Raw genomic sequence first — 13,731 nt, forward strand, 5'->3', positions numbered from 1 at the left:
CCGTCCTTCTGCCTAGGAGACAGAGGGAGATGCGGTCAGCTTCCTGGGAGTCACGCGGAGCTGGGTAGGAAGCCTACCTGTGCCGCCAACTGGACTTTTAATGGCCCGGTCAGTAGTGCTGACCAGAGCCACCAGGGTCCCTTTTCTACTGGAATTTCTGATCGAAAACCGGACACCTGGCAACCCTAGGCTCCTTCCATTCCTTTGGTCTGATTGGGCGTCACCATAACCTTAAATCTCCAGTGGGTTCTTTTGCTGGTTTCCTCACCACAACTGCTGAGGAAAGCCTGTAACCCAAAGGTTTAGTGTTCCCTTCAGGGGTTCCTCTCCAGCCTTTACCTCTCAAGCCCTGCACGCGGGGGCTGGGACCACACGTTTGACTCCCAGGCTGTACATGTGGGTGTAACAAGCACGGTGGCTCCTCACTGAGCCTTCGCTGCCTACCAATGCCTGCTAACCACTCTGGCTCAGCGAGGCTGCTGGGAGTTGGCAGCTGGAAGGTGCGAGTTAGTTCACGTCTCCGAAGTGAGCAGGGTAGGACTGCGGGTGCACAAGCTCATTCCAGGCAGGAATGTGGCATTTACATTCTCAGCCTGGAGAAAATTGAGGCTGGAGGGAGGGAGTTTGCTGTGGTTTTTATTCTATTTTAATCCTGTTATTATTCTTCTGCTTTTCATATGGTCCTGTGAGATTAACGCTGGGGCTCACCTGCTGAGTTTACCCTGCCCATGTGCTGGGGGTTACACTCTGTGCCCCTTCCACTCCTCTGTGGATGGAGATGGAGACACGATGGCTTTCGCCCGCCAGGCTCCTTTTGTTTCACTGGGGACCCTGAAGGGGCATCAGACTGGGGTAATGCTTTGTCTTCAGGCTGGATTCAAACAGGCCTAGAAGGGAAAGGGACGAATTCTCTCCCGCCCCCTGAGCCACCCACTGCCTAGTCCTTTTGGGTGGCACATCACTCTGCCACAGCCCGCTGACTCCATTTGTGACGTGCGGCGTGACTCGGTGTCAGCACGGGTCTCGCTATCTGGCCCTTTTGTTGCTCTTCTCTGGCCTTCCTCCCATGTAGCCCACAAACCAATGCAGCAGTTCAGGGGCAGCCTCGCCTAAAACTGGCTTATGTCCATATTCGGGCCGACACTGTGCTGCCTTGTATCTGCCCTGTGAACTCAGGCCCCAGGGGGAGGGAGTGGGGATTCGGGGTGCTGGGCATTAAGAGACAGGCACAATTTTTTCAGTTAGGGCAATGCTTTATCCTGCTGAGTGGAGTGGAGAGTCCTGATGTATTTGTTAATACAACTGACCATCATGTCAGTGCAGATTTGAGATCCCAGGAGTGACAAAAAGCATCTCCCTGCCAGTATTTTTCCAACCACCAAAAAGTACACAGCAGTGCCCTTACAAGGCTGAATACTACCCTGCAGCCATTCCACCTCCCTGCCAAAGCGGAATCCCCAGGGCACCTTAAGGCCACCAACCAACACATCTGCCTGCAGAATTCAGTTCAGCTCCACTTACAACCTGGCAGGACCACCAGCTGGGGAGGACTGGTGAGATCCACGCTTAAGAAGTGGACTGAGACAGATGCTCTTGTCCGGTTCGGGGAGGCCAGCAGAGTAAGGGTGGGAGTTATGCCTTATCTTTCACATGTGGATTAGATACATGCCCTGGCCATGTCTGCAGGGCATTGTGCTCAGGCATGTGGCAGGGAGGCCGTGCCCTGGCCTCCTTTCTGACCAGAGACCAATCACAGGCGTGTCCTTTGGCAGACTGATATACTGTGTTGAGGTTAGAAGGCCCTTTGGCCCAGGGCCCCTCCCCTTGGCAGGCTTTGGAGCTGATCTGAACGGTTGCCGTTTCCCTGGGTGCTTCCACTGGTCACGGTTTGGTGGTTAAAACATGGGGCTGGCAATTCTACCATGGCACTGGTGCAGGCTGCTTGTGTGCCTCCGTACTCCGCCCACCCCCCCGTGTAAAATGGGGGACAGTGGTGTCACGAGGCTATATTCAGGAGTGTTTGCAGAAGCGCCCGAGATGGAGGACACAGTGGGGCTGCCCAGGGCTTGCCAGCCTGTTGTCCACTGATGATTGCTTATATTCTTTCATGCTGGTGCTCTTAGCTTCTGCTCCATGTTCCTGGTGTCCAGCCCAAGATCCTGCTGCATTTCATGAACCTTCTACACATCCTCCACCCAACCTTACTGCTTCTCTTCCAACTCCTCTTCCTGGGATGAGCAGGTAACGGTCGACCATGTCTTATCCCAGGGCCACCCAGAGGATTCTGGGGGCCTGGGGTCTTCATTGACAGGTCCTGCTTCGACGGTAATTTGCCAGCAGGGGGTCCTTCCGCCCCGGAGCGGAAGGACCCCCCCGCAGATGAAGACCAGGAGCAGAAGAAGCTCCAGGGGCCTGGGCCCCACAAGAGTTTTCCGGGGCCCCCAGAGCAAGTGAAGGACCCTGCTCCAGGGGCCCCAAAAAACTCTTGGGGGGCCCCTGTGGGGCCCGGGGCCTGGAGCAAATTGCCCCTCTTACCACCCCCCCCCCCGGGCGGCCGTGTCTTATCCATTTTTTCCCCATGGTAGCTGTTCTTTGCCAAGATGGCTTCTAATCTGCCCCATATGCTCTGGCCAATGGGTGCATACTTCCCATTGCACTGTGTGAGTGCAGCCTTTTCACTCCGTACTCCTTCCCCACCTTGTTCCAATCTCCAGCCATTCTTTCCTGGAAACCCTATGCTTAGCATGTGCAGTAAAGTGCTGTCATTCTCGATTTGGCCTGCAACTGATGATGATGTTTGATTTTAATGTCTTGTAATTGTATCTTCCAGAATCTAATTGTGCTTTCCCCATCTCTCCTCTCCACCCCCCAACCATTATATCTGTTTGAGCATGGATAGATAGAGAAGGGGTCACTGGGCTGCATGCATGGATTATGCTTTTGACATCCTACGAAATTGCTTTTGCAGTTTTGATCTGCCAAGTCTTCTGGAAATAAGCCCTGAATGTCTTGTGCAAATCCTTTGGTGCAGCACATCTTGATTTCTTTTCTATCTTAACAATGTGACTAGTTATTGTTGGGAGGCCAGAGAAGACGGCTTAGTGGCGCAGGCTTCAGGCTTTAAACAAGTAGGCTGTCTACACTGAAACCTCGCACTAGTCCAGCTCCATTTCTGGGACCCCCAGTGTAGACCGGCCACTGGCATTTCTACCACATTGTCCAACACTATTCAGTGCAGTATCAGGTGTGGAAGTGTCACAGAAGACAGCATGGTCAGTGAATAAATCACTCAATTATGGGACAGTGCACAGGGGTCTTATTCCTCGATTACTGACTCACTATGTCACCATGGGCAAGTCACTACCTCTCTCTGCCCCACCAACCGTTGTCATGTCTAGTCAGATTGTAAATTCTGTCTCTCGCTACGTATATTATCACCCCTCTGTTCTGCAGAGTGGTAGCTGATGTCTAGGCACTTCAGAAGGAGAAATTAGTGGGGTGTAAACTGTTTTCTTTATTCTCTATACACCAGTCCTGGAACAGGGGTGGTCACAAATGGCATGCAGCCAATTCTCTCATTCAGTAAGCTCAGCCCATGCAACATCCTGTTCCTCAGAAGAACTCTGCCCCAAGAATGGACTCTACTTAGGTTAAGGCAGAGAACAAACTTCCCTGCTGCAGCTCCCCCCAAAGAATTTGCATCACAAAACTGACAGCGATGGAGCTCTTCTTCAGACTGAACAGTGCTTGCATGCTAAGAAAAATGACTTGTAAGACTATGTGTAACAGTGCCACCTGCTGACTCCTGCCATCCCAATATTGCGATGCCTAGCACAAAGGGGCACAGGCTGTGCCTCTGGGTGCTATTGAAATATAAACAATGAATAATAAGAAAACGCCAGTGCCCTATCTACATTAGCAATGGGGGATTTGCACTGCGATGCAGCACTGACGGGAGGTTTCCTGCCAATGGTTAATGTAGCTAAAACCACAGAACTCCTGCGAGCACAGGGTCAAATCCCAATGGATTTGCATTCTTCCCAGGTACATAAACAGAGTTCCCTGCAGTGTGCTGGGGGGGGTGAAGGAGACCTTTCTGATGAGACCTGGACAATAAAGGTTCTTTATGGTCACCGAGGAAGGATTTTTCAAAGGCGCTGAGCCCTGGCCTAACTTTGCTCCTGCCGTAAGCACTGGTAAAGCTCTCATTGATGTCAGTGGGAACAGAGTTACACCAGTGCCAAGCAGTTTGGAAGACTTCACCCTGCGGATCCTACAGCACTTCTAACCCAAGCAGAGGTTTGCCCTGGTGTCCCCAGCCACGAAAGCCCCAACTCTGACCTGTGCAACATGCACTGGCTGCAGGAGATGCAGACCTGGCTGCATTTTGGGGAGGCTTTATGCAGTGAGTTTGTCAAGTATTTTGACTGGGGACACAGGCACGGACCTGATTCCTGGTGATGAAAGAGTTAAATCCAGCACAGCCTTCCCCTCTCATTGCTCAGGGGCAGAGCTAGAAGAGAGGATGCTGGGATGGCAGAGAAGGGTGGCAAAAACAGGCTTACTCCTATTTCCTAACAGAGTTGGGCTTGACTTCTGCTAACTAATAATATCCCTTGTGGACAGGTCCTTAGTGACTACCCCGTGTCTCCTTTCTGCTGTGCCCTGCTCCCAGCTGATGAGCACTGGGGGTTCCCTTGGCAGAGAAGGAGCTATATCGATATGAATAGATTAGAAAACAGCTCCTGCCGGGCTGCCCAGCGGGAGACCCGTGGTTGAATGCTGGTCCTGGTTGGGGTGGGGTCCTGAAAGTACTGGCTGAAGCCTTTAAACCAGTAATTCTCAACCAGGGGCCCCTAGGGGGCCTCGAGCAGGTTTTTTGGAGGGGGTGGATCCAAGCAGGACCAGCATTAGACTTGCTGGGGCCCAGGGCAGAAGGCCAAAGCCCCACTGTATGGCGCTGAAGCCCCCTGAGCAATGTAGCTTTGTGGGCATCCCTGTGCAGTGGGGGTCCCAGACAATTGCCCTGCTTGCTACCCCCTAATGCTGGCCCTGGCTTTTATATGCAGAAAGCCAGCTATTGTGGCACAGGTGGGCCGGGGAGGTTTTATAGCATATGGGGGGGGGGGGGGGCTCAGAATGGAAAAGGTTGAGAACCGCTGCTCTAAACCACTTCCCTGAAGCTGATTGTCCTCTAAACTCATTTTAGTTACACTGTGTCAGAAGCAGCCCCTTACCCAGGAGCATGGCAGGGAGCAAGCAGGCAGGGAGTTGATCAGAATCTATGCACTGCAGGTGTCTCCGGAAGATGGTCCCTGGCTGACGTTAGTAGGTCCCTTATCCTGCTTGTGGACCCAGCCACTAGAGGGCAGCCTTGCTCGCCAAAGCCGGTAGGTAAAGTGAGCACAGACAGCCTGGAAGTGGGTTCTCTGTGCACCCCTTTCCTGCTGAGAGAGAGGGAGCCACTCCTGGGCACAGCCCAAAGCTGGGGCTCTGCTGAAAAGAAGCAGTCGTGAGTTGAACTCACTCCCAACAGGGAGGAAGGTGAACAATCAAAAGGTCTGTGACCCAGGGGCCTGTATTGCCCTCAGTTCCCTGGCTAATGTGGATTTTATGTGCCCTGTGCAGCCACCATCCCTCGGACGAAGCTGTGGCTACAAACCAGTTTACTTTCCAAGTAAGTAAAAATGCCCTGGGAGGGGAATGAACTCCTGGGCTTTGATTTCTCAGGCCCTGCCACCTCCCTTCGGTGTTTCCAGCAGAACTGGAAACGCTTGCACGCAGCTGGGACCTCTTTAGGAGTTTGGGCTCTGTCCTCCTCCTGGGCCTTTTGCAGAAGATGGAAAGATGGTGACACTTCCCTTGCGTGAATCCCCTCGCCTGGCTAGTTCTGCTCTTCGGCTACCCCTCAGTGCTGAAAAATCCTGCTCAGCTGAACAAGATGGTTATTAATAAAAGGAAAAAGAGCCAGGTTCTGGTGTGTCTGGAGTTGCTCTCCTGATGGGCTGCAGCCGGGCTAGGAAGTAAACGGTTGCTCAGTAGCAATAGATAAGGTAATTTAGGGGGTTTAGCTTAAATTGATCAGGGACAGGATTAAGCTAAAGATGAAACCCGCTACTTTTAAACCAAAATGAGTGTGCACTGAGGGGTTTGAATCAATTGCATTAAGTGGCTGCAGGTTGGTGTGTAGACAAGGCCTACGATTCTGATCTGACATTGCTCTGTGACTTGTATGCCACTCCGTGTGAGCCTGTTGGGTTGCACTGATAGAACTTGGATCAGAATTTGACCCAGAGAATGAGAAGATGGAGAGAGGCTTCCATGAGCCTGGCTGCACAGCACAGAGAGAGGCACTGAATGCACTGCTTGGGGGCTCTTTCCTCTCTGCCTTGCCTTTTCACCTACTGGCCTTAGCAAATGAGTGATCCCTGAATCCCCTTTCTTAAGGAACTGACTGAGCAACACCTAGGAGTCCTTGTGGCACCTTAGAGACTAACATATCGGACGACTCCTTGTTTTTGCTGTTACAGACTAAGGGCCACCACTCTGAAACCTGAGCAACAGCTGAGTGTCTTAGGCCATGGCTACACTGGCACTTTACAGCGCTGCAACTTTCGTGCTCAGGGGGGTGAAAAAACACCCCCCTGAGCGCTGCAAGATACAGCGCTGTAAAGCGTCAGTGTAATCAGGGCAGCAGCGTTGGGAGCGCGGCTCCCAGTGCTGCAAGCTACACCCGTAAGGGATGTGGTTTACATGCAGCGCTGGGAGAGCTCTCTCCCAGCACTGGCGCTCCGACTACACTCACACTTCAAGCGGCAGTGCTTTGAAATTTCAAGTGTAGCCATACCCTTATTCAGATGGCCCAGATAAGATCTGGAAGAGCTCAGTGGCTTATCTTTAAGGGGAGCCAAAAATCTTGCCCATGGGGTCCTTCACCTTCCACCCCCACCCCCCACCCCCCGGATTATTTGTTCCCTGGCTTGAAATAATCCATAACTTCACAGACAAGGAATGCATTTCCCACCCCACCCCTTGCTCTAGTTTCTCTGTGTTTGCATTACCATTTGCAAGCTATCCACTGTGGGCTGCAGCTTGGAGGCTGGTGGGGTGGCTTTCGCCTGCACCCCCCTTCCCAGGCCAGGCACGTCTGTATCACCCTACAGGCCTTTCTAGCTGGGAGGCTGTGTCTGCCATTTGTGCTGAGAATCCAGCCGGCCTCCTCAAGCCGCACCAGAGATCTGCCCTGCTTTGTGTTTTCAGGGGAAGCACCTGGTGTGCTTGGAGCTGCCTCATCCGCCGCTCCCTTTGCATCTCAGCGAACATCCAGCTGTTCTCTCCTCCTGTACATCTTTCCTTCTTGGCCTGGTTTCCCCACATCCATTCAGCTGCTTGCCCTGTGTCCTCCTCTGACCCCCTGTAGCATTCAGCCTGCGTCTGCTGGCTTGAACTGGGGAGTGTTTGAGTGGTGGGGGAGCCGAACAGGCTAGTATTTCAGTGAATAATGTGGGCTTTAGGACCGGCTTCCAATCGCCCCTTCCTCCAGCTCCCACCCACCACCTCACCAGGGGAGTTGCTCAGAAAGTGCTTTTCTTCTCCCTTGCAGAAGCTGAACTTTGGAGGATTTTCCTTCATGCAGCTGTTGGTGGCTGCACTTCTTCCAAGAGCTGGTCTCGGCTCACGCCTCCCCAAGGAGGGCACCTTCTAGCAAAGGGACATTAGCCCAGAAGCGCTGGCAGCTGATTTGTTTCAGTGCTTGTCTAGGAGCAGCCAGGAATGAATGGAAAAGCTGGTGGGGAGCTGGGTCTGCAGCTGAGGGCTCTTCTCTGCCCCTCTAGAAGTAGCTAAGGAAAAGGCAGCCTGATTTCTCTGTGTGGGATCGTTCTGGCCCTGGGGGAGATTCTCAGCTCTTTTTGGGGAGTGCAGGACGGACGAACTGGAGAAGGAACATTTTGCACGAAGGAAGCCGAGGAAGGAATCTCGCAAAGGTTTGGGGGGGCCATGTCTCCAGGCAGTAGCAGGAGCAGAGGGGTTGCCTGTCTCTGTGCATTGGAGGACTCCCAAGCCATGTATCACAGAACAGGGCTCCTCCTGGGGCTTTGGTTGCTACTGGCCTCAGGCTTTGGAGAGCCCATCCCTGATTCTGGAGGGGTCACCTTGGCCTTTGTCTTTGATGTCACTGGCTCCATGTATGACGACCTGGTGCAGGTGATGGATGGAGCATCCCGGATCTTGGCGCGGACACTCAGCAGGAGCACAAAAGCCATTAGCAACTATGCGCTGATCCCCTTTCACGACCCAGGTAAGGAGGTTCCGGTTCGCGCTAATCCTGTTGAGAACAACGCATTGTGCTGACCCAAGACCCCTGGTTCTGGTCCAGGGCAATGCAGTGCAAGAAACCAGGATCCATGGTTCTGGTCCAGACAAAGTGCTGCGTTGCATTAAGCCAGAATCAATTGTTCTGGTCCAATATGAAAAATGCTATGAAATACGGGCCCCATTTGCGCAAGACATTGCATTGCACTAATTTAGGGCCATTGGTTCCAGTCAGACTGAGCCCATTTCACTCTGGGGACTAGGTTCTGCTCCCTTCTGATCCTCAGCTTTTCAGCCTTGTTAGGCACAGGGCAAGCTGGGAGATAAACGCTCCAAACACAGCCCGAGCAGGGTTATGCTAATATGGCTAGAAGCATTGGCACCTGACTCACTGCTTAGAAAGTATCGGTTAAACTTGGAAAAGCATCAGTCTGACCCAGACAGCCAGGGCCTGAGATGGAAGCTGCCAATTTCCTGAAGTAATTCTAACAAGCCTTCCCAAATCCTGGGGGGTTCCTGCTGCAGCTGATTCTCCTCACATTACCATCCCATTTCGATTGCTTTAGCCTCAGGTCCTTGCTTAATTCATGGCCATGCAGCTTGGATTGCAATTTCCTCCAGTCCCGGAACTGGAGCAGGGTTGGGCCAGCTCTGTACTTGGATGGAAGACCTCCTAGAGGCTGGGTGCTGCAGGACAGGGACGGGGGTATTGCTGACGCAGTAGGTGGCTCTCTGAGGATGTGTCTGTACTGCCAAAAGTGTGTCCTTAACTCAGGTCAGCTAACACAAGTTAAAATAACAGTGAAGACAAGGCTACTTGGCTTTTATCTTGGACTAGCAGCAGAGGTGAAAGTAAGCCAGTACGCTGTGCCGGACGGTGGACCGGCTTCCCCAGGCTGGCGATTTAAAGGACCCGGGGCTCCCTGCAGCGGCCGGAGCCCCGGGCCCTTTAAATCGTCGCCTGAGCCTGTTTGCCGGAGCCCCAGGGTAGCAGCAGCAGCCAGGAGCCCCTGGGACTCTGTCAGCGATTTAAAGGGCCAGGAGCTCCACTGTGGTAGCAGTGGCCAGAGCCCCAGGCCCTTTAAATTGTCCCTGGGCTCCCAGCTGTCTCTGCAGCTGGGAGCTCTGGGGGTGATTTAAAGGGCCTGGGGCTCCCAGCCACTGCAGCCGGAGTCCCGGGGCCTTTAAATCTTGATTTAAAGGGCCTGGGTATTTAAAGGCCCTGCCTCTTCCCATTGAGGCCACGCCCCCTGCGCAGGACTCGGCATACAGGTAAATCCTTTAAGTTACTTTCACCCCTGGCTAGCGGCTTGAATTCGACCCCAGGATACCTTGTAGGCTTGAACTCTAGCTTCTCCAGCCAGCACAGAACCAGCGATATGATAGGGGCCCTATAGTACTGCAAGTGCTGTACATTGGCTGATCCTTGTGAGCATTAATGAGGGCAGGTCACTTATCACAAGGATTAATTATGGTGTTAATTCTGAGGACCCTGGCCACATTCTAATTTGGTTAATTACATCCTGCTTTCCTAAAAATCCTCTTTTGCTTTTTCTGCTGGCTGATACACGTCACATCATGTCCCAAACTACTGTTGCTGTATGCTGTTACAGTTACTGTGATCCACCCCAGAGTTGGCTGAATTTTAGTGGATGGTTGAAGAGATGCCGCAGAGGAGTTTGAGGTCTTTCTATCTGAAGAACACAACTGGGCTAGAAGTCGTAATTGTTTATTTGAACGGTGATAATAAACAAGGAAACAATGCTCTAAGTTAAATAAAGATGAAAGTTGCTCCTCTTACTGGTCCTTGCTTATATACACATCCATGAGGTGCTAATCATTCATACCAAATACGGACAAGCTCTCTGCCAAAAATTCAGACAGAAAATAGCAATTATGAAGAAAGGAACATTTGAATTAAGAATACTGAAGACAGCAGGAGAAGCTGTCGGGCACTTTTAGAATGAACCGGCATCTGTCTGTTGTGTACACTCCTTAAAATAGAAACAGGGCCTCTCTTTACAGCCTTGCATCCTTTGGTCGATGGGGATGTATCTGTCTTTTGTAACAGAGAGAACAGCTGGCTTGTCCATTAAACCCAGGCAGCTCGTGTTTCTGTACTGGTTACCGTTGGAGATGGCCCCCCGAGGAACACTAGACCAGGTGATTTGAGTGGACTCCATTTAATATGGTCCTGTGTATGGAATGTTTCAAGGTACTGGACGTGACTCTGCCTTGGGGATGGACCCAGATAAGTCAATTGACTCTGTGGCTCACCTAAATGGAGATACTTAAGGACTTGGCAAGTTCTCGTTCCTCCATTCTCTGTCCCACGCTGCTACACACCAGGAAGTTTCATACCCACAACATCTGCTCTGCATGTGCTGTGCATTGTTGCCATCACACCTCAGCCAAGGTCCTGCCCTCACAGGAATAACTACCCAGCAGGGCTCGGTCTTGTAGTCTAGGCCGGACCAAGGCCAGGCTGCAGTCCAAGGCCGTAGCCCAGTCTGGTAACCTAGTTACTGTGCTGATCGGCCTTGTCCATGCTGCAAGGCCAACCATTTTTTAAAAGCCTGGAGGGATTCTGGGGCTGCACCCATGTCCTCTGGTATGGTAGCGGTTACAGCCCTCCTTGGGCTTTGTAAGGGTGATCACCTCTCACTGCCCTCACAAAGGGCACCTGGAAAGCAGAGGGTCTCTATCAACCCAGGAAAGACCTGAAATAGCTTGGGAGGTGCGGGAGGATGGCGCATGGTGGGCAGGGCTGGGGGAAGTCCTCAGGTCCTGTGGTACCTCTATCCCGCTGTAGCTGTTTAAGTTTGCATGGAAACAGATGGGGTTCCCTCTTGCCAAGGACTTGTCTGGCTGCAAAGTCCCTTGTCAGGCCAGGCGTCTGGTTTGCTGTAACTGGAGCACCTTGGCTTGGTAAATTGGCCATCGCTCCTGTTAAGCTAAAGGAAAAGCCTTTCAGTCTCTGTGGGAGTTGGTCACAGTGCTGACATTATTTCAGAGGCCTCCGAGCCTGTCTCATGTCCAGAGAGAAGCAGTCTAGGGAAGGGGTGTGATTCATCAGTTCACTGGTGCTGAGCCAGAGTTCGGTGTGTTGATGGCTCTTTGCACTGAAATGTGGCATCATTCATCTGAAGGTCTCTTCCATTAAAACTCCCAGCCCTCCTCTGAGGCCGGTCGGTGCTCTTAACCCCCAGAGAGCGGTGGGGAAACTGAGGCGCAATAGACCTGTGGAAGTGCATTGTGTTAACTACTCTTAGCTAACTTGATGCAAAATGTGATTTTTGCCTTTAGGGAGGACAAGGGCAGTCATGTTTTAATAACGTGTTAGGAGCTGGTCGTGGTTAACTCTAGGACGGAGTCGAGTTTAGTGTTGCATTAGTTAAAACGTGTCAGCGTGATGCATTTTCTCATTGTAGACAAGGCTGCAGTGACATGCCCCGGCTCACAGCCAGGAAGTAGAACCCGGGAGCTTGGGCATCCACCTGCCCTGCTCTAGCCACTAGCAGAATAGTAGGCTTTGAAGGTACCCCCCCATCTCACCCAAATCTGCAAGGCCCAGAGGGGAGGAGTGTTAACCGTGTAAAGGCATCGCACACATGGGGAGATGCCTGCTGCACCAATGAGGGTATGTCTACACTGCAGTTAAAAACCCACGGCTGGCCTGTGCCAGCTGTCTTGGGCTCGGGCTGCGAGGTTGTCTAATTGCAATGAAGACATCTGGGCTCGGGCTGGCGCCTGGGCTATAGGACCCTGTGAAGTGGGAGAGTCCCAGAGCTCCACCAGAGCTGCATGGGCCAGCTGCCATGTCTCCTTGCAGTGTGGACATACCCTGAGTGTGATGGAATCTGCTCTTGTGGCCTGAGCACAGGACTGAGCCAGCAACTCCTGAATTCCAACCCTCTGTCAACAAAGGGTATGTCTGCACTCCCGTCGTGGGGTATGATGCACCTGAGCCAGCTTTACTTAGTTAGTGCTGGTACCAGAGCAGCGCTGACTTGGTGCCTGAGTGCCTGGCTCGGTCCCGTTTGCAAGACCAAGCCATATGGGGGTGTAACAAGTCCTGTTACAATGTGGATGAGACCAAAATAGCCTGTAATCTAGAAAGTGTCCCATTACAGGGCTGCTCTTTTGGGATGCTGGAGGGGAGATTACCTCTCAATGCCACACGGGATGGCAGCCACCATGGAAAACCACCGACTAGCCAAGCCATCATCCACCAGCCCAGTAAAGGAGACCCAGCGTTCTTCCAGTGGCAAGGGAGTGTTCTTTGAAAGGAAGCTATAGTTGATTCAGGTTTCTGGGGACAGGCAGGAACTAACATAGGCCTTTTGGTGTTTGTGGTGTTGTTGTAGCTGTGCTGGGCCCAGGATACTAGAGAGACAAGGTGGGTGAAGAAGAGCTCTGTGTAGCTTGGAAGATTGTCTCTTTCACCAACAGAGGTTGGTTCAGTAAAAGATATTACCTCACCCACCTTGTCTCTCTCATAGGCCTAGAGGGGCTGATATAGAGAAACTTAATATGAGAGAGAGAAGGAAGGTTACAGACTTGTGCCCAGAGAGGAGAAAGTGCTGATATCTGCTGTCTCGATATCTTTGGCAGAGGTTGGACCAGCGACCCTCACAGAAGATCCTGAGGAGTTCCAGCGAGAGCTCAGAGGTCTCTACGTTCAGGTACAGTTGTCCACCTCATCTTAAAATCTGTAGTGTCAGCTAGTGGCCTGTGGTAACTGGTATCTGAAATCTGAGTGTGGCCAGTTTAGAAACCCAGCTTGTTTGGTTGGAATGTAACCCTTAGTGGTTGGCAAAGAAGCTCCAGATGCCAAGGGGCTTAACTCCTAAGCTGAGCTGACATGAAATCCGGGCCAGAGGAAAGAATTTGGCTTTGTCATTACATTTAAAAATAACTAGGAGCATCCTCCAGCAGCACGATCCTCTCTGCCACGTGCGGACTGAGTGCAGCGAGGAATTCTGGTGGCACTTGTCACTCTTAAGGGAGATACATTTCTACACCCGGGGCAGGGAAAGAGAAGGGCTAATGCTGGTGCTGCTGGGGACAAGTTCAACTCCTAACACAGACGTAGAGCAGCCTCAGGGTGTGCCCAGCTGCCCCTTACTGGAGAATAGCTGAGGTGTGGGAATGTCCTGGTGGTGCCCCCTGGCGTGCTCCCAACACGCATGCTGTGCCTGAGGCTTCTGAGGGGTGGGTAAGAGCACAGAGCAGCTCTGCGCTGGTCGGGAGAGACCCTTGGGAAGAGGTGCGGGGGCGGGCTGGTGTGCTCAGTGCCCCAGCAAGATGCCGGGGGTGCTCTTCTGCTGCAGGTGCCATCTTTGGATGGGACTTAGACCTGGGGCCTTGTCCGCCCCTGCCTATTCTAGATCCTTGGGAGCTCTTTGCAGGAGCAGG

General features: G+C 52.4%; 1 protein-coding gene across 5 annotated transcripts in view; it reads left to right on the plus strand.

Moving 5' to 3' along the window:
- The first annotated feature begins 7,673 nt into the window (after positions 1–7,673).
- The window catches only part of HMCN2 (hemicentin 2), a 117,529-nt gene continuing 111,471 nt past the window's right edge, over positions 7,674–13,731 (plus strand). For all 5 annotated transcript variants that reach the window (XM_030535297.1, XM_030535298.1, XM_030535300.1 and 2 more), the window contains exons 1-2: positions 7,674–8,299; positions 12,928–12,998. In XM_030535297.1, the coding sequence (XP_030391157.1) occupies positions 7,999–8,299; positions 12,928–12,998 (372 nt within the window). In that variant the 5' untranslated portion in view covers positions 7,674–7,998. The remainder of the gene's footprint in view (positions 8,300–12,927; positions 12,999–13,731) is intronic.

This window comes from Gopherus evgoodei, chromosome 16, assembly GCF_007399415.2.
Source record: "Gopherus evgoodei ecotype Sinaloan lineage chromosome 16, rGopEvg1_v1.p, whole genome shotgun sequence".
NCBI lineage: Eukaryota > Metazoa > Chordata > Testudines > Testudinidae > Gopherus > Gopherus evgoodei.